Raw genomic sequence first — 20,735 nt, 5'->3', positions numbered from 1 at the left:
TGTTCTGAATGTTGACTTATTATTCTATTTAACAAAAATTCACATGGTAATGCCCTACTTCTGAAGAGATTGGAAATACTAGGACTGTAACTGCAGAGGTGAATTGAATCAATACCGCTTGAAAGGTTTTATCAATATATCTGCCCAAAAGGTGCCTTGATCGGTTCATATGGTTTAATCCAATGCAAAATATATATATTTTTAAAGAAAATACATTAAATGTTTTATTTTTTTTTAGGGGAAATAGTTTGCTATGTAGACCTTTACCAAATGACGAACTCAATGAAAAGATATGTAAAAGCAAATATAAAATCTAGAAACTTCCAGCCATACACCCAACCTTTGAACATTTGGCTTTCACACTAGTCGAACAGACTACAAAACAAACTCAATTCATTACACTGATATGCATTTGCAAAACTCCACTTTTACCAACAATAGAGCAAAAAAAGGTGCCATACATCAGATCAGTCACCGCAAACACAGCTCATGGAGAACAGCATCTAGAAATTAAAATAAATTAAACCCTGAAAACATAGAGGGGAATGTTTTGGAGTCATACAGTGACTGTCTATGTCCAGATAGGGAGACCTGCATAGTAAAGGGAGCAGTTCACCCAGACTAGAGGTCTATGGGCTTGGTGGCTGACAGCAGTCTGCAATCGTTGAGGGGGTTCCTGGGGGAGCCTCTGTAGCAACACACATCCTTCTCAGCCACCTGCTGCACCACAGACTTCTGACCTTCACCTCCTGGGCTGTTCTTAATGGGTGTGTCACCTTTGGCCTTAGGTTGTAACTTGTTGGTCACGTCGCCTAGAGCGCAATTCCTGGGCTTGCGGATGATGCTGGCTGTCTTCTTGGGTGGGACCGGAGGAGGGCGGGTTTTTGTGGAGCGGCCCTTGTCATTTGTGAGGCCTCTCTGGTTGTCTGCCTGGCACTGGTAAGGCTGGAGCTGAGCCCCAGCAGACAGGCCACTCTCCAGGCTGACAGCCTTTCCCACAGGGGTGGGGGTGTCCTGGGCTCGGCTGGAGGTGTTCCCAACCACCGCAGGCCTCCTGTCCACCAGCAGAGAGTTGATCCTGCGGACAGACTGGCGCACGGGGGTACGCTGGAACTTGAGAGGGGATCTGACTGCTTTGGCCTGTGATTTAGGTGAATACAGGACAAGCTTGTTGAAGCGCTGGATGTGGTCTGCCACCCTTACCCTGCAGGTCTCCAGGGTGCTTGGGGAGGGCTGCTCCACCTGCTGATGCTCCTGCCTCTGGGGATGGGTACTGGGCTCTGGGGATGCCACAGCCACATTATCATCTACCATTACAGATACTGTACCCATGGGGGGTAGAGGGGTGTTGAGCTCCTGAAAGTACTCCAGCCCTGAGGCTCTGTATGGAGTGGTCTGGACCCCAGCGGCCATACTGCGTGTGAAGTGAGCAGGGCTCTGGATGTCCAGGGCATCGATCAGCCTACTGCAGTTCACCTGGTCAGCCACAGTCTCTGCCTCTTCCTCCACAGATCTGTCACCGCTGTCACCAGCACAAAGCGACCGGTCACAGGCCTTCTCTGACAGACTGCCACACCCTCCCACTTCAAACAGGGTGCTGTCTATAGACAAGAGAGACAGAGGAACAAACTTGATCTGACCAAATGTGATGTTCTGGTCATCAGCCAGACACCTGTGAGGTGTTGGCATGCTAGAACTCTCTTTGTTTGGTGATGCACCTTTGAGTGTTGAAGATTGAGAAGGAGTTGAATCTGTTTCGGTGTTCTCAGGCTGTGATGCCTTATCCTCTCCTGAGGGGGCACTGTGGCCTCTCGGGACTGCCTGCAGGTCACTGCCTGACTCAGTGAAGGCTCTTTTGAGCTTGAGTAAGGTGGGCCCGGTCTGGGACTGGCTGAACGAGCCCTCACTCTCCAGGCTCTCAGCGCTGGAGCCACAGCACAGCTTCTTGGGGAAGCTGGCCACCATGGGGGGCTTGGCCACCACGATGGCAGGCTCAGAGTAGTAGTTGTTGTTCAGGCACATGTTCATGGGTGTGTCGGTGAAGGAGCCCCCGCCCAAGACAAGACCCTCGTCAGCGGTCTCCCCGCTCCAGGACGTCCGGAGGGCACTGCCGTCGTCACACTGGGGGGTCAGCAGGTTGTCCTCTGACTTACTGTAGAACTTGGAGCCTGTGGAGTACAGTGGGCAGTAGCAGACAGTGCTTCCCTCAAGGGACAACATATAACACAAACACTGATCCAGTTCATGCATTACTTTAACTCTTAGCACATTAATTATGAAAGTACATTTTGAATGATGTTCGTTTTTAAAATATGGACTCACCATTCGACGAGCTCTTGTTTTGCAATACAGTCGGGCTAAATTCGGCATCTTTGGTGAAACGAAAACTGGTGGTGCTCTCTTGAGTGGCAAGTCGCCAACCAATGGACTCTGAACCCTCTTTCTGAATCGCCAGCATGGAATGAGAAATGACATTGTTGGGATGGAAGAATCTAGATGTAGCCGTGCACTAGAACGTTGTTTAGATGTATGACTGAAGGATTGGTATTTAAGGGTCTTTGGAATATGGTAAAAAGTTACTCTGAAGAAATGTTTTGGTCAATGTTTTATTAAATTGCAAATATACATCATTATGACGCACTATAAAATTACTGTAGTACCTAAACCAGGTTACAGTTCCGTTTATGTAAATATAATATTTGGTTAATATATTAAATGTTTTAAAAGTCTTAAAATGTTAAGATTTCACAAATCTAAAATAATATTTAATATCCTAGAATTGAGAGTATGAACATCTTGGTTCACTAGTTAATCAGTATAAACATTCCATCAAATGTTACAGAACAGTCATGCAGAAATAACGGTATTCCCGTCATGAAAACAAAAATGTTTGACTTATAGGAACAATTCATAATAATCTCTTAAAATGGGCTCCGTTCAATTTATTAACCCATCATGCATTATTGAAAGTAAACATGAATACGCTAAAACTGCCATAAATCGCCAGACAAAATGTAAGTAGTTAATCCAAAGATTAAAGCTAAAAATACAACCTAAAAATATTAGATAAGTGCTTCCGTGCTAAATTGTACCTTACAATTGCACCCTAATGCATAACGGTTCATTATTTATATTTGATTAGTACAGTTAAGGTCAATAGGGGGTCATCAAGGTTGGGATTGAGAGCAGTCTTTCCCTCCAATTTGAGGACCAGATAATCAGTGTGAGGTCATACATGGGTATCTGAACTTACAGGGTCTCTGCTGCTCTTGCCCAGGCTGAAGCGCAGGCGCAGGGACTTACAAACGTTTTCTTTCTTGGTGACCTTGGGAGAGAAGCAACCAGCTTTCCCTGATTCCACTCTGAAAAACAGACAAGAACATGTGAGCATACCGTTTCAACCATTGTCAAGTTAGACATATTATACATACAAATATTCAAGAAGGTTAGTGCGTTTCAGATTGTTATCAACTTGAATACAGGAACAAGATGCATTGTCATTACCACATAAGATTGGGAAATAGCCTTTGATAAACCACATGCATGCATGTACCTGTTGACAACATGCCGGTGACTCAGTCGTTTGCTCTTTCTCCTTGCAGAGCTGGCACACTGCCTGCTGGACCTCCCAATTGAGGACAATGCATTCTGGGAGGAGTTCAGGGATTCTGAAGCACCGGGGTCCATGTATCCTGAACAACAGGAACGAAGGGGAACACTCAGCACACCCTCTTTTTAGTCTTCTTATTTTTTTACGTCACCCATTTTGATTATATAGGGCCGTGTTACCTGGTACAGGAGTAGAGCTTCCACCAAACAGAGCATTAGGTAGTAACTCTAAAACAAGGTTCTTTTTGATGGATCTCCGTTTCTTGCTGGAGCCATAACTTTGACCAGATTCCAAAGGAAGTTTTCTCTTGGAGTTGGGAGTAATTATCACGGGAGTTGAAGAAAAAACTGGGAAAAATCATGAGTGAATTTAGGTTTATGTTCCCCAACTTTCCCAATGAAAATTATTCAGAACAGAGTCAACTGAAATCATTTGCGAGGATTCTGGATTTGCATTGATGGAGAATATTAAAGCCAATGGACAAGCACACAGGCAAAGAGTAGGCAAGACAATTTGGGCAAGCATCAAATCATTTAACGTAATAATAGGGAACAAATGCTAACAAGACAGCGTTGCTACTCATTCACTACATATGAGCAAATGAAAACAACCTGCGATCAAATTGAAATTAAGAGTTTCTTCATTTCTGTGAAAGTCAAGCAGCTGATTCCTTGTTGTAAACCGGATGAGATGAATGTGTTAGAGCTACGGGGGTATGCTCTCATTTGACGGCAGGAGGCGTGACCTAACCTGAATAAATACCTACCATATCCGTCTGACTGGGGAGTATTTGTGGGTGTTCTATTTGTTTTTAACTTATTCCGAGCTCCATTGACCATATCTGAAATGCGAGACAAAACATTCCAGATTTTGAAATTCAATAGAGCTTTACTGAGAAAGCGATAAGCCTACAGCACTGGATAATTTCAATGACCAAATGCTACACAGAATAAATGTATTCTACATCAGGTAATGTCGTGCCCAGTTTTTCCAGTGTATCTGACCTCCTAAACTGCGCCTGTGTCTCCTCTTGGTCCCAGAGTTTGTGTCTAACTCCTCTAATCCATCTAGAGTAGGGGAGAGAACAGCCTCGCAGCCCAGCAGGGCTGGAATCTTCTCCATGATGAACTGAGGTACCACACCTACCACAGAGACACATTTAGAAACTGTGAGCTATAGACATTTACTTTTAACTATCACATTTAATCCCCAGTTGATTAATGATGCTACAATAACAAAGCTTGAACTGTTACCAAAATCCAGAGCGCGTTCTATAAGGCAGTGGACCACGGCTGCCTGTTGCTTGAGGCGTTTCTCTGTGCTGGCGTTCATCTTGTCTGCCCCGTCTCCAGCGTGCAGGAGGTTGGGAGCCAGGATCACAGACAGGTTACTGCTGTCCATCTTATTCACACCACTTCTGAGACAAAGCAAAACCAGGGTGGGAAAGAATGATTGCCCAAGTCCAAAATGGTCCAGATATATTATTTAATTACGAGACAAACTTGTGAAATTGTACCTCTGAGAGACTTTGTGGAGGAAGGCGAAGAAGTAATGTAGGATGCTCATGTTTCTGTCAGGCAGTACACAGGACAGCAGCAGGGTGGCAGAGGTCCTCTCCTCCTCTGTGGGCAGCTGCTGGGCCTTGAGGAAGGCATCATGCAGTTCTGTGGGCAGAACAGGATCTGGTAGCTCCCTGAAGAACTGCTTAACCAGGCCAGCAACATCACACGGCAGGGCAGTGGACAGGCACTCCTCACCCTTATCCAACTTCGCCTACCCAGACAAAAACAAACAATGATGCCCTGTGTTTAACTATCCTAGCAGCCAGGGCCTCACTATTCATATCAAGGTCAACTGCAGCAGGGTCAACCTCCAGCCATCACTCACCCTGAGTGCTTTCAGGCGGACAATGGAACCAGACTTTCTGAACAAACCCTCTGTATCCACATGCTCCAGCAGACTTGTGCACGCATCCATGAGAAAGCTGGGAAAGCAAGGGGATGGGAGAAACAGACCTTGAAAAGGACAAATAATTGGACTAATACACACAAATAGAGGACAACAAAATATTGAGTTAAAAAGAAGTAGAAGTTAAAAAGAAGTAGAAGTTCTAGCTAAGACAGGTGTTTATCTTACCATGGTACACTGCCATTCTCCACATTGTACTGCGGAAGGCTCTCCAGCGGTACACCAAATACTTTCACCTGGAAAAAGAGACGTCATTACTTCCACTGGTTTAATCCTCCTATATAGGCCTAACTCACTAATAAACTTCAATTTGGTACCCCATCAATCAAACCACAGAAATGTCTGAGAAAGGGAACTCAAGTCTTTACATGTGAATCGTCCTTACTCTGCAGAAGGCAATGACAACTGGTTTAGAACGGTTACGCATTCCATTGCCCAAGGCGGTAGTTTATAACTCATCACCTGATCAAATACAGGCTAGCTGTATGTTGTGCCTGCCAAGTGCCAAACAGTTCTCTTAAGTATTTTAGAGGGAGAGACTAGAAAACAAGTGCTTAAATGTGCTTTTGAAAAACAACAGCCTATAGCCTACTACAGCCCTGTGCCATTTATTTAATAGATTTCCTGCCAGTACATTTGAAAGAATGTATGAGTTAAATGGACAAAACCAATTGCCTTAAATCAAATTAGTCTACCTGCCAAAGGCAAGCATTCCTTGCGCTACTCTCTCATCACCAAGCTCAATAAAACAGTCTGCTATTATGTATGCCTCTTTAGGAATTTGTCATAACAGGGCAGACTGACCCAAATGTGTCTTCTATTGTCATTTTTTTGACTCACATTTAAGACAAGGAACAATTCACTTAGCTAGCTAAATACATACATCTTAGATAGCTATGGCTTGTCAACCCCTTAACACCATTACTTGTTGGGGAGTGAACCTCCAACTCAGTTCTGGCTGAGAGACTAGCCATTGATCACGACATGTAGTTCCATTACATTACACATAAGAGTCATTGGACAAAGACATTCTTTACGGGGTCCTTTTTTAAAGATCCCTGACGCTCGGGTTGAACATACAGATGCATCGCTTGCGGTACGGTTTTGGAAGCATAAGGACCTTATCGTTCATATCAGAGAGAAATAATTTTCCAAAAGGTTAAATTGATAGACACCTTTATAAGGTTGGTGTTCGCACGCAGCCATGATATGAAAGTAAAGTGCTTTGTGTTTCTAGAAAACTATCACACTGAGAATCAAATCCAATCTAAGTTTGTCACGTGCGCCGAATACAACATTTATTCAATTCACGTTTAGATTGAGTATTTGGCTGCCAGAGTCAGTCTACCTCTGAACATAACATCAGGTCCTTGGACCTTAATACGGAGTAACGGTAACATTACACTCAGTAAGAGTACATCTTGGGCTAGCAAACAGACTGACATTAATCCAACAATGAAAGTGAATTACAATGATAGGCTTAACAAATGGGTCTGGGTGAAAGTTAACTCTTGACAATTCTAGGCAGAATTCTGCCTTCTTCCTACAGTTCTCAGCCATCATTAGCCTCGCCCACGACTGCCTCACATGAACAACAATCCGAACGATGTGTTGTAACTTTTAGAGTCAATAATAAATCACTAGCAACATGGCTTTCGAAACATATGGCCGTTATCTTTGATCAGCTTGGAATAATCTTTAAAATTAAAAAGATACACTTACTGTACTGTAGCAGTTTTGAACAGATACACACAGTTATGGGTGCCTCCAACAAAACTACACTTCTGTTTCACTCCCCGAGTTACTGTAACGTTACGCTTACACAGATGTTCAGGGGATGCCAGATAGCTCATTAACACAGGTGGTTGCATCTTGTTTTCTATAAACTTGCAATGTAACATGGATATATGGATGTGTGGGAACACTAACAAGGTGTCTATCAATATATATCTGATATGAAAGGTAATTTTTCTTCCAAAACCGTACCGCAAGCGAAGCATGTTAATGTTCAACCCGAGCGTCGGGGATTGTAGCAAAAAACTACTAACTACAGATGACGCCTTCATACAATGACTTGTGTCATGTAATGGAACTGTGAGTCATGACGGCTACTTTGGTGAAAGTGCACCGAATGATGCAAATTAGTCAGGCAGGATGGTTCACAAACGAGGAACTTATCCAGCTGACTAATTCAGGCAGTTTTACAACCAAAGTTTGACACTTCTGTCTAAAATTGTGCACGTTTCAAGTGTGTATCTAGCTTGCAAACTAAACAAGACAGACTTACCGAATGGCTAACTGTCAACTTGCAGTTGGTGTGAGATTTGTTTTTGTTCCAATTCTTCGTCTTTATCCCATAAGCAGCACGAAGGTGTTGCACAACAGCCAGACGCATCACATTTCTTTCAATGAACTTCATCTTTCACTTTAACAATAACTTCCACTGTGCCTTCTTAAAATGTTCAACACAGCTGCCAACTAGCAGATCATCTATGCGTATCCTTCTCTAACGTTAGCATAACAGCTAGATAAGTGGCTAGCTAACTATCCCACGTCCGCACTTCCTTTCAATCAGCAACTCTTTGCGTACGCGCTTCTTCTCATTCACAACAATCCATCTAACGTTAATTTGACAAACCAAATCCTTCGACACAACGTGCAACTAGCTAGGTCGACCATCAAATAAAAGGTCGACCATCAAATAAAAACAACCGCTGTGCCAACTATCCAGTCCCAGCAGAATCGACCCTGTTTGGCGCTATCATTATTGTGTCGCAAGCCCACGTTCGCTACTGTTAACAGTTAGCTAGCCGGCTGTAGCTAACGTTAGAAAGTTAGCTAGCTCAATAACGATTCTCATAGCTAGCGGTACTAGCTAATTTATAGTACAGTATGCCTAAATCTATATTCTAGTATTTACTTGAATACATGTGTCGAAAACGATATGACTATTCTATTGTTTTCATCTAATCTTAATTGCCCTAGCTAGCTACATTGCTTGCAGACTACGCTTCCCTAAAATATTTTTTCTTATCTTTCAAACGGCAGCGCTTCTACATATTGCGCTCTGATTGGCTAGAAGGGGTTCAAATATCAAGACCCACACAAAGGAAATGCAGATGCCTTTATAAGTGCCCGTTGAGCAGCTACTGTACCTGTACCAGTCTCAGACTGTGCATTGAATATCCCTAAATTGTTAAATATGTAGATTGTCCAAATTATGCAATAAAAAAAAACTGGCAACAGCTTGATTGCTAGACTCAAGATAGGCTACTGTGAAGTTTAGAAACTGGGCCAGAAATATGTGGACATATCTAATATGATCTCATGGCAAGTAAAATATGAATACCAACAATACTGTAAAAATGTTATATTCACGTTTTAAATTAAATACTTCTATGTGCTTTTACATTTGAATAAAAGATAGATCTACAAGTTGGTATATGGCATCTTAATAGGCCTCTATCATAATTACATTTTAGTCATTTAGCAGATACTCTTGATCAATTTATGAAGGTTAAGTGCCTTGCTCAAGGGAATATTGACAGATTTTTCACCTAGTTGGCTCAGGGATTCGATCCAGCAACCTTTCAATTACTGGCCCAACACTCTCCCGCTAGGCTACCTGCCACCCTACAATGCAGAAAAGAGTCAAAACAAATGTATTGTTACAAGGATCTAATTTTATTACAGCATGTATATACAGTAAATGACACATTACAAATGTATGGGTGAAGAGGGTAGACTGTTTAGAAGCACTTCCTGTGAACAATGGAGGGGCCTGCCTCATCGTACTCCTGCTTGCTGATCCACATGGCCTGGAAGGTGGATAGGGAAGCCAGGATGGAGCCACCAATCCAGACGGAGTATTTACGCTCAGGCGGAGCAATGATCTAGAAGATGAACATAGTACAGAAAATTGCTTAGTTTCACATAGACTCACTGCATATGCATACCTGAACATTTCAATTAACTTGATAGTTGACATCCAGAAGGTTAATATGGTAGGATTGTCCCTCACCTTGATCTTCATGGTGCTGGGGGCCAGCGCTGTGATCTCCTTCTGCATACGGTCAGCAATACCAGGGTACATGGTGGTACCACCAGACAGCACATTGTTGGCATACAGGTCCTTACGAATGTCAATGTCACACTTCATGATGCTGTTGTAGGCGGTCTCATGGATACCAGCGGACTCCATACCTGATAGAAGATATTACAGACGTCCAGTAATTGACACAGAACACACAATTTTGTTGTTGTAATAGCATTTTGTAATGCAACCATAACGTATAATACATAAGCATGCCTCACCAATGAAGGAAGGCTGGAAGAGGGTCTCTGGGCAACGGAAACGCTCATTACCAATGGTAATGACCTGACCGTCGGGAAGCTCGTAGCTCTTCTCCAGGGAGGAGGAGGAGGCAGCGGTGGCCATCTCATTCTCGAAATCCAGGGCGACATAGCACAGCTTCTCCTTGATGTCACGCACAATCTCACGCTCAGCTAAGGGGGGCAAGTTTCAAGGATGGGATGAAGAACTTTCACACAACTGCACAGCAAGAGATTGCTGTAATCACACAGAAATTACAATAATCTAAAAAATGAGGCATAACCACGTTGACAGTTAGCTCTCCTACACATCCTTACCAGTGGTCACGAAAGAGTAGCCACGCTCTGTCAGGATCTTCATCAGGTAGTCAGTCAGATCGCGACCAGCCAGATCCAGACGCATGATGGCATGTGGAAGAGCATAACCCTCATAGATGGGGACGTTGTGGGTCACACCATCACCAGAGTCCAGCACAATGCCTATAGGGAGCAGACAAGGCACATTAGTGAGTCAGACAGACATGACTGACAGAGGAATGGCCGGCTGTCATATGGGAATCATTCCAAGCATTTGTCACATCATAAACTAACAATGCCGCTGACATCAATGGTAGGTGTGCCACATACCCTTCTAAACAGGGTTTAACACGTCCTCGACAACCAGGGCACAATTCATCTAGCTGTCTCTGACAACTAAACAGCACACTTATTCAACATATTGTAACATGTGCATCAACTTGATTTGAGTTGTCTCCTGTTGTCATATTGACCACTAATGTGTGACAGCAAACTACATATTGTATCAGTAATATAGCAACTACCCATGGTTGATATTGGCACATATAAGAGGCAGTGTCCTGGAATACTGACCTGTGGTACGACCGGAGGCGTACAAGGACAGGACAGCCTGGATGGCCACATACATAGCGGGAACGTTGAAGGTCTCAAACATGATCTATAACACAAGAATAAGGGAGATATTTCTGAAGTTTGCTTGACGGTTAACCATAGCATTGCTTCTAACAGATAACCTGGATTTGAATTGGGGGAATAAAGGAGTTACAAGTACCTGGGTCATCTTCTCTCGGTTGGCCTTGGGGTTCAGGGGAGCCTCTGTCAACAGAGTGGGGTGCTCCTCAGGGGCAACACGCAGCTCATTGTAGAAGGTGTGGTGCCAGATCTGCAAGAATATAAGAGAGTTGAAGTTCTCTGTTTATTATATTGTTATGCTGCATATATTTAATACTAGTCTTGTGCCAAAATAAATACCAAGACTCTGACGTCAGTGCAAGATGTTGTAATCTAGGACCCACCTTCTCCATATCGTCCCAGTTAGTGATGATACCATGCTCGATGGGGTACTTCAGAGTCAGGATACCCCTCTTGCTCTGAGCCTCATCACCTACGTAGCTGTCCTTCTGACCCATACCCACCATCACACCCTGGAGAAGAGAAAGAGAGCTTAGGAATTACACTATAATCATCAGAGCCTACATGACAGATGGCACAGCAACATACTGCACTCTTTTTGACACAGTTTGACACCCCTCCCCTAGAAATCTGTGTCTGTACAATGACACAATCTATACCAGCCCCAGTTACGTCGTGGTAGTTTTTCCTAAGTACAATACCTGGTGGCGGGGCCTTCCCACAATGGAAGGGAAGACAGCACGGGGAGCGTCATCTCCGGCAAATCCAGCCTTGACCAAGCCAGAGCCATTGTCACACACAAGGGCAGTAGTCTCGTCGTCGTCACACATGGTTAGGCTTTACTGGTATGGTCTGTGGGTGACAGAGAGATATAAGGTTGAGAATGAGTGGTGGAAACAGCTGTAACCCCCTCCCCTCCCAAACCATTGATTGCATTTCAAGCAGGCCTTTCCTAATTGTTTTTTGTTCACAACCACAGACAATTTATTACTGTACTGACATGGAAAATGTCTCCATGCAAATCCAGGTTTTTCAATATCCTGCATTTTTGTGTCTTTTGGAAGATAATATACTGCTCTCTCTTTCATACAATGGTTAATATAGTTGTATTTATTTTACTACTGCAGTGCAATTTTTACAACTTGTCTTATAACTATTTTGGTGGCAGGTAGCGTAGAGGTTATAAGCATTGGGCTGGTTCGAATCCCTGAGCCGACTAGGTGAAAAATCTTTAAATTTGCCCTTGAGCAAGGCACTTAACCCTAATTGCTCCTGTAAGTCGCTCTGGAAGAAGAACGTCTGATAAATGACTAAAATGTATTTTGAAAATGTTATCAATTCCTTGTATTTAAAATAGCAGCTATCTATAGAATCCTAACCAATGTATGCTTTAAAAAATATATATATATCCAAGCTTGTTGTGAAGTTACTGATACTCATGGGCGCAACTTTGGTTTTTGAAGTGGGGAGGACATAATTATAATTATAATAAATCTTTTTAGTCGGATGAACACTGCAAACAGCCTACCCGACCGTTCGGAGGCGTCCGCATGGTCCTAAAGCACAGAGATGCGTTTGTTTTGTATCACATTCCAATGATACAACTGGGGGGGCAAAAATGCAATTTCAGAATGGGGGGGGGGGGCATGTCCCCCCCGTCCCCAGTGAAAGTTGTGCCCCTACCAATACTGTATCTCAGCTGTCATGATGGTTCCTAGGACATTTTAGGGCCATAGAGGTAGCTCCAAAAAGGGCCATATCATTGGCAACAGCAGGCAAGACAAGCTATCTATTTTAAGCTCCACACCCTGGCTACTACAAACACAGCTTACACATTGTGCCACATTGACCTCCATGGACACCTATCTGGAGCTATTTCAGGCATGGGAGAGTTGGAGCCAACCCAGAGAGCAGCTGTCGGCACATTGTAACACCTCTGTTTACAGCATGGTTCCTTACCCCATCTCCCTATAATGGCTTCCTTTATTAGACACTTTTAGATGTACCTGACCAAACCAGCATTGATCAGTGTACCGGTAACTGTTTACTAAGTTATTACACAATAATTACCTGCACCCTCCTCACAATCAGCTCATGATAAGTAATCTATCATTCACAAATCTCTGAATAGCTGAATGTTGCTTATTATTTTGGAGCGATACCATCAATTCATTCCAATAAGCAGTGACTTCAGTTTAAAGTGTACTTCTAGTTCATCCCTCAATAAAGCTACAAAGAATTCATCCTGGTAAAACACTACATCCAATGTCAGAGACCAGCTCTGTCTGGTCAGTGCCAGGTCAAGATGTACTCAAATAACCAAAAAGTGAACTCCCAGTCCTGACAAAGTCGGATGTTTTCCATAGAAATAAGTAGTAATAATATGCAAGTAATATGCACTCACCAAGTTGTATTGCAAGACTGATGCTTCCACTGGGACAAAGGGCGAGAGTGAGAGGACCCCTTAAATAAGAGCGGGTCTGGGGATCAGGGGCGGAGCCTGGAGTTCACATAAGTCCAAATAAGAGCTGCTAGAAAAAAGAAAACAACATTAGAAGTAAATGTATGTGAGCAGGTGGGATGAGACTCCTCAGAATGATGAGATTCTTCCTGAACAATGCCAGACTGATCTGCTTTAGAAATAAAATGAGAGAAGTGAAAAGGGATTGTTCTAGAAAAAAGGGAATGTTCTAAAGAAAATATGTCTGGGTGTTATAATGTTATTCTTAATGTCAGGCCATGTTGTTAGGTCAGTTTAAATTGTCTTCTTCATTAAAATGCTTCATATACACTGAGTGGACAAAACATTAGGAGCACCTTCCTAATATTGAGTTGCATCCCCTTTAGCCCTCAGAACAGACTCAGTTCGTCAGGGCATGGACTCTACAAGGTGTTGAAAGCGTTCCACAGGGATGCTGGCCCATGTTGATTCCGATGCTTCCCACAGTTGTGTCAAGTTGGCTGGATGTCCTTTGTGTGGTGGACCATTCTTGATACACACAGGAAACTGTTGAGTGTGAAAAACCCAGCAGCGTTGCAGTTCTGGACACACTCAAACCGGTGCGCCTGGCACCTACTACCATACCCCGTTCAAAGGCAATCTTTTGTCTTTCCCATTCATTCTCTGAATGGCACACATACAAATCAAATTTATTTATAAAGCCCTTCTTACATCAGCTAATGTCACAAAGTGCTGCACAGAAACCCAGCCTAAAACCCCAAACAGCAAGCAATGCAGGTGTAGAAGCACGGTGGCTAGGAAAAACTCCCTAGAAAGGCCAGAAACTAGGAAGAAACCTAGAGAGGAACCAGGCTATGAGGGGTGGCCAGTCCTCTTCTGGTTGTGCCGGGTGGAGATTATAACAGCACATGGCCAAGATGTTCAAATGTTCATAGATGACCAGCAGGGTCAAATAATAATACACAATCCATGTCTCAATTGTCTCAAGGTTAAAAATCCTTCTTTAACCTGTCTCCTCCCCTTCATCTACACTGATTTAAGTGGATTTAAGAAGTGACATCATTAAGGTGTCACAGCTTTCACCTGGATTCACCTGGTCAGGTTTTCTTCATGTTTTGTACACTGTAGGTTAGCTTTTTTACACAACGATAAAGATAGTTCAATTATAGCCAGTTCATTTTGAAATTACATTAGAATTTTCAAAGAATTCTGATCAATCATTATTTTTGAGATCACACAAAAAGCTGCATTGGTCATTGTAAATGTAGATTTACGGTGCTGTTGTTTTAAGGACAGAGTTTGTGAGAAAACTGAAAAGCAATTCTGACATTTACTGAAATTGAACTTAATACAATTATCTCTAAAAATATTGAGCAGATGTGTCACAGCGTTTTTATTGACACACATTTGATGTGGGTGGAGTAGTCAGTGGGTGTCTGAGGGAGGAGACACATGATATAAAATCCACTGACTGGTATGAGACACTTATACCATGGCAATATGAGGGCCTTCCTTGTTTGCATGGTGGCAAAAACAGATATGTGGGCCTTCTTAAGGAGATGAATGAGACAGGCTTTAGTCCACCAGTCATTAGAACACTGTATATGTCAGTGGACCAGGCTGCTGCTGGTATGTGGGCTGAGCCCCTAAACATGGTGAACAGCTGAGGGTAATGACAGTCCTGTCCTTCCTCCGAGCTGGCTGTCTGACTGGCCTCCGTCTGCTATGCTGAGCCCTGATTGGCTCAGCTCTCTCCTTTTAGGGTCATGGTGTGTAACAGGTGTCAATCCAGTGGGGTCCCGTCATGTTGAGTTAGCAAACTGAGATCCTTATTCGTCCCACCCCCTTCAACAGCCTTTAGGCGGGTCAGACAGGGGGACACTGTGGCGGATGGTTATCTTTGGAGTTAGATTATATCCATGGCTGGATTATATGAGAGCATTTTTGTCCTCTAGGCTGTCCCACTGGATGTTGGGCCTGCCTATTTATAGGTGTTACTTTGTCACTATTTCTCCACAGACAGATAGGTGCTGGATGCTATGGGTTAGGATTCCATTGCAGTCCAATTATGTTCTTTTGCCATCCAATGACCAAACCAGCATTGATCACTGATGTTACTGGAGAGATCATTTTTAGAATCTCACACAACTCAATGTCACACAGCTTGTTCTAAGCACAGGCATCTCTTTGAACTCTCTCATCACACCCAGAGCCTTTTACACCAATAGCCTATACCATTGAATATCTATTCCAAAATAATTTATTCTGAATATTTGTTTTTTTATTATGAACTATTATCCTAATTTGTCATGTAGTAAAAGTCTTGGTCTGTTTTCCCTACTTATCCACTCTGCTTCCTCATCACCATCATCCAGTATTTTACATTTTTTATTTAACCTTTATTTAACTAGGCAAGTCAGTTAAGAACACGTTCTTATTTACAATGATGGCCTACCCCGGCCAAACCCGCCCCTAACCCAGATGACGCTGGGCCAATTGTGCGCCAAACCAGGGATCGAACCAGGGTCTATACTGATGCCTCTAGCATTTGAGCCAGGAATGATTGTCCCTGATAATGAAACAACAAATCTGGGCAATTAAGACAATAAAGCTTTCAGGTGGACATATGTTTGTAGTGAATGGGATTGCATACATTCTATTTCCTGCAAAGAATCTTTCTGCACTCTTGTTTTCTTTAGATGAACATTACTGCCATCTACAGTTGTCTTTTGGAACAGTTAAGTAATGATACGTCTGTGATAGCAAGTGATGCCATGTTCCAGCCAAAGATGGTGGATAAATGAAGATGTCTCACCGGCCTTTCTGTATTATTGATGTTTAATGAAGAAGTTCTCCACGACCCATGTAAAGCTGGGATATATGAGATTTGTGGTGCAAGCTTATGTACAAAAGCCACTTCAATGCCATGAATCTAAAAAGTTTGGCCACGTGTCAAGTGTTTGCAAACGGAATATCATTTAAGAGTCTGAGGATGATTATGATGGGAATCACGTTCCAGTTCCCTGAGTGCCCTGTTAAGGTGAAAGAGGTCAAAGTAGCAAGGATCAGGGCTGTTGAGAAGATCTCCTTTGCAGAGGCAGTGAAAATTGTTGAAGCATCAAGTAGAGATGATGAAGCTTTGGCAGTGGATGATACCCAACAGTCTGTTGATGTCAGTCAGATGAGAGATCCTGAAATATTAATGGTGAAGAAGGTTGATTTTATTGCACAGGGGATTAATTGCACAGGATAAACTAACAAAAAATGTAAGAAACTGGAAATCACTGTGAAAGCGGCTAAAATGTTCTTGGATCTCCAGGATTTCCCAGCTGAAACATTGCAGGGAACGGTGGTAGGCCTGATTACCAGCGATGATGAGTCAGCCTACAGGGAGGAGGTCAGTGACCTGGCAGTGTGGTGCTGGAGCAACAACCTCTCCCTCAATGTCAACAAAACAAAGGAGCTGATCGTAGGGCAGCACTGGAGCAGTTAGACAGCTTCAAGTTCCTCAGTGTCCAAATCACTAAAGACTTAAAATGGTCCAAACACACACGCACAGTCGTGAAGAAGGAGTGACAGTGCCTCTTCTCTCAGGGGGTTGAAAAAGTTTGGCATGGGCCCTCAAATCCTGAAAAGGTTCTACAGCTGAACCATTGAGAGCATATTGACTGGCTGCATCACTGCTTGGTATGGCAATAGCACGGCCCTCGATCGCATGGCGCTACAGCGGGTTGTGCGGACAGCCCCCGAGCTCCCTGCCATCCAGGACCTCTATATCAGACGATGTGAAAAGAAGACCCCAACCACCCAAGCCATAGACTATTTTCTCTGCTGCCGCACGGCAAGGGGTACCGGTGCATCAAGTCTGACACCAACAGACTCTTGAACAGCTTCTATCCCCAAGCAATACGACTGATAAATAGCTAACAAAATGGCTACACGGACTGAGTTTACCTTGTATCTCTATTTACCTTTTATTTCAATATTTGCACTGTCTCTATGCACACTCACAGGGCCCTATACACTCACAAACACTGTCACTCCAACACACACACAAACACTCACTTCATCATCTGCTCATTCACACATAATATGCACATACATTTATACTGACTCTACACACCCGCACACACACTCACATGCAAGCCGCTGCTAGTCTGTTTATCTTATATCCTGTTGCCTAGGTCCCTTTACCCCTATACAAAGATACCTCCATCACTCCAGTATCCCTGCACATGTAAATATGTTATTGGAACTGATTTTTAAAATATTTCCTGTATATAGTATGCTTACTTACTTACTTACTTTGTGTATTTCATATTTCCTATTCTTATTTTCCTAGTAATATTTTTTTATTAATTATTGCATTGTTGGGTTTGAGTTAGCAAGGCATTTCACTGTACTTGTGCATGTGATATTAAAACTTGAAACTTGAATAATGTCTGAAGATGCTTCCCCTCTCAGGCCCGAGAGCCTGTGTAGAGATCTGAGTACATTTGACTAAGTGAAGGAGTACATTGACTTTTGTTTCGTGTATTATATAATTTTTTATTCTTTAAAGTATCTTAGTTTTTACCCCAAACAGTAGGTGGCGATAATACATATTTTTGTATGTAGTCCACCAATAAAACCCTTGAAGAAGAAGAAGGCCGTTTATCGGTGATGAGGTTGAAATGGGTGTAGGGTTAGCTGGTAGGGAAAATTCATACTACAGAATAGTAGAATGATACACAGCCAATACAGTAGGTGGCGGCATGCACCTATAACATTTGTTTGTGGAGCGCCATAATACCAAAGACGAAGAAGAAGGCCGCCTACCATTAAGTTCCGGTCTTTTTTTAACGGGGTGGCTCTTCTCATAGGCGCCAATGCTTAGTTCCTTGACAGTATAAGAACCATACAAATAAAATGTGAGTGGTATGTGTCGCTTCCTCTTACGCCTCTGGCTAAGTGTTGCAACAATGTTGTGAATACGTGGTGCAGTCAATGCTGGAAGTTCAACGTTTTCGAACCAGATACAATGTCAATCGCGTAACTTTATTCAATATTGATAATGTAATGTTTGGAAGTAACAAAAGACGAGTGTTACATTGTTTTTAAATCGCCTCGATATTTAGAGAGGGGTGTGTGCGCGAGACATGAGTGCGCATGTAGCGCAGCTAGGATGAGTTGTCATCAGACTTCTACATGGGCCGACGACTATTCTGTACAACAGGAAAACGAACTAGAAGCGCTTGCATCAATTTTTGGAGAAGATTTTAATGATCTGCGTAATAACCATCCATGGAAGGTTGGCCTACTTTCAACACAATTGATTTATGAATAGATAGTAGCAACTTTTTGCCCAAAAAGTTGAATCGGTAAAAGAGCCGTTCACTTGGCTCCCTGATTTGCATACTGTTACTACTGCTTTTTGAGCACAAAACAACGTTTTTCTGCAGATAAATGACAAAATAATTGTCGAAAGAAGGTGAATCCTCACTGAAGAAGCAATAAATAGTGGGGAGGGCGTAGTAGAAGAAATCTAATAATTTGTCCAGGTAAAACAATAGTTGAAGGAGCATTTCACGATCTGACATAATGGTAGACTATCTTTTTCGCAATACATTGTAGATTTGCAATTTGGTAAGGCATTTTTAAGCGTTTTGGAGCCAAATGAGCCGGCTCTTTTACGTGAACACTCTAACGTGAACAGAGCCAAACGAGGCGACTCACCAATAAGACTCGGGAATGTCCATCACGATTGCTGACTTGCAGAAGCAAAGTTGTGCTAATTACACAAACGCCATGCATGTGTATTTGTGGCTAGATTTCCATGATCCTCTCTGTTTTCTCCTCATCAAGATCAAAAGACCACCAGAGGTATACCTGTGCCTGCGACCTAATGGACTAAACAATGGGAAGGAAAGTTATGTGACAGTGGACCTGCAGGTCCAATGCCCACCTACTTACCCTGTGTGAGTATCGTTACTCAATCCATCAATGGGATGGATATGTCATGGAATATTCCTTTCCCTAGATTCAGATGTTTACAATGTTGCATACTATTGTTGAGTATACACCTCTGGCATTAGGAAGACTGTATGACCCCTATCCTATCATGACTCCAATTACATTACATTGGGTGATTCCACATACAGTGCCTTCAGAAAGTATTCACACCCCATGGCTTTTTCCACATTTTGTTGTTACAGCCTGAATTTAAAATGGATTACATTGAGACTGTGTGCAATAACAGTGTTTAACAAGACTTTTGAATGACTACCTCATCGCTGTACCCCACACATAAAATTATCCGTAAGGTCCCCCAGAGGAGCAGTGAATTTCAAACACAGATTTAACCACAAAGACCAGGGAGGTTTCCCAATGCCTCGCAAAGAAGGTCACCTATTGTTATATGGGTACAAATTAAAATAAATAAGCAGACTTTGAGTATCCCTTTGAGCAAGGTGAAGTTATTAATTACTCTTTGGGTGGTGTATTAATCCACCCTGTCACTACAAAGATACAGGCGTCCTTCCTAACTCAGTTGCCGTAGATGAAGGAAATCGCTCAGGGATTTCACCATAAGGCCAATGGTGACTTTGAAACAGTTATAGAGTTTAATGGCTGTGATAGGAGAACTGAGGATGTATCAACAACATTGTAGTTACTCCACAATACTAACTAAATGACAGAGTGAAAAGAAGGAAGCCTGTACAGAATGAAAATATTCCAAAACATCCATCCTGTTTGCAATAAGGCACTAAAGTAAAACTTAAAAAAATGTGGCAAAGAAGTGAACTTTATGTCCTGAATACAAAGTATTATGTTTAGGGCAAATCCAACACAACACATCACTGAGTATTTTTTTATATTTTCAAGCATGGTGGTGGCTGCATCATGTTATGGGTATGCTTGTCATCGACCAGGACTAGGGAGTTTTTTTGGGATAAAAATAAACTGAATAGAGCTAAGCACAGGAAAACCTGGTTGAGTCTGCTTTCCAACAGACACTGGGACACAAATTCATATTTCAGCAGGACAATAACCTAAAACACAAGGCCAAATATTCACTGGAGTTGCTTGCCAAGACGACATTGAATGTTCTTGAGTAGTTACAGTTTTGACTTAAATCGGCTTGAAAATCTACGGCAAGCTTTGAAAATGTCTGTCTAGCCATGATCAACAACCAACTTGACAGAGCTTGAAAAATGTTTTTTTTTTTTAAGAAAAAGAATAATGATCAACTATTGTACAATCCAGGTGTGCAAATCTCTTAGACTTACCCGAAAATACTCACAACTGTAATTGCTGCCAAAGGTGATTCTAACATGTATTAACTCAGGGGTGTGAATACTTATGAAAATTAGATTTCTGTATTTCATTTGAAATAAATTTGCCCAAATTTCTAAGAACATGTTTTCATTTTGTCATTATAGGGTATTGTGTGTA

The 20,735-nt window shown here is 42.5% G+C and overlaps 2 protein-coding genes across 5 annotated transcripts; both read right to left on the bottom strand.

Annotated features, from left to right (window-relative positions):
* Window positions 1–219: 219 nt before the first annotated feature.
* On the bottom strand, window positions 220–8,630 carry LOC106610844 (rho GTPase-activating protein 11A). 4 transcript variants are annotated; one of them, XM_014210473.3, is made up of 12 exons: window positions 7,866–8,630; window positions 5,747–5,814; window positions 5,498–5,594; window positions 5,127–5,383; window positions 4,864–5,024; window positions 4,615–4,752; window positions 4,377–4,451; window positions 3,790–3,957; window positions 3,554–3,692; window positions 3,254–3,362; window positions 2,323–2,443; window positions 220–2,168 (listed from the first exon to the last, which is right to left on the bottom strand). In XM_014210473.3, exons 1-12 carry the CDS (start codon window positions 7,995–7,997, stop codon window positions 622–624), a joined length of 3,012 nt encoding a protein of 1,003 aa, XP_014065948.2. In that variant the 5' UTR covers window positions 7,998–8,630; the 3' UTR covers window positions 220–621. The 4 variants fall into 4 exon arrangements, with proteins under 4 accessions (XP_014065948.2, XP_014065947.2, XP_045579417.2 ...); XM_014210472.3 differs by having other exon boundaries at window positions 4,864–5,027; window positions 7,866–8,629; XM_045723461.2 differs by lacking the exon at window positions 3,790–3,957 and having other exon boundaries at window positions 4,864–5,027.
* A 611-nt stretch (window positions 8,631–9,241) lies between these two features.
* LOC106610845 (actin, alpha cardiac muscle) lies at window positions 9,242–13,371 on the bottom strand. Its single transcript, XM_014210475.1, has 9 exons — window positions 13,245–13,371; window positions 11,542–11,692; window positions 11,224–11,352; window positions 10,980–11,090; window positions 10,781–10,865; window positions 10,229–10,390; window positions 9,893–10,084; window positions 9,600–9,781; window positions 9,242–9,471 (listed from the first exon to the last, which is right to left on the bottom strand). Exons 2-9 carry the CDS (start codon window positions 11,668–11,670, stop codon window positions 9,328–9,330), a joined length of 1,134 nt encoding a protein of 377 aa, XP_014065950.1. The 5' UTR covers window positions 11,671–11,692; window positions 13,245–13,371; the 3' UTR covers window positions 9,242–9,327.
* Between the last annotated feature and the right edge of the window lie 7,364 nt (window positions 13,372–20,735).

The sequence above is a fragment of the Salmo salar genome, chromosome 09, assembly GCF_965601325.2.
Source record: "Salmo salar chromosome 09, fSalSal1, whole genome shotgun sequence".
NCBI classification, from domain to species: domain Eukaryota; kingdom Metazoa; phylum Chordata; class Actinopteri; order Salmoniformes; family Salmonidae; genus Salmo; species Salmo salar.
This window is presented reverse-complemented; position numbering and strand designations above follow the sequence as displayed.

Excerpts from the sequence above, each read along its gene's own strand:
- LOC106610844 (XM_014210472.3), bottom strand. The coding sequence starts at position 7,997 with ATGAAGTTCATTGAAAGAAATGTGATGCGTCTGGCTGTTGTGCAACAC. Across the intron at positions 5,384-5,497 it reads TCCGCCTGAAAGCACTCAGG|GCGAAGTTGGATAAGGGTGA; the intron begins GTGAGTGATGGC and ends TTGTCTGGGTAG. Across the intron at positions 3,693-3,789 it reads AAGCTCTACTCCTGTACCAG|GATACATGGACCCCGGTGCT; the intron begins GTAACACGGCCC and ends CCTGTTGTTCAG.
- LOC106610845 (XM_014210475.1), bottom strand. The coding sequence starts at position 11,670 with ATGTGTGACGACGACGAGACTACTGCCCTTGTGTGTGACAATGGCTCT. Across the intron at positions 10,085-10,228 it reads CTACTCTTTCGTGACCACTG|CTGAGCGTGAGATTGTGCGT; the intron begins GTAAGGATGTGT and ends TGCCCCCCTTAG. Across the intron at positions 9,472-9,599 it reads CCAGCACCATGAAGATCAAG|ATCATTGCTCCGCCTGAGCG; the intron begins GTGAGGGACAAT and ends TTCATCTTCTAG.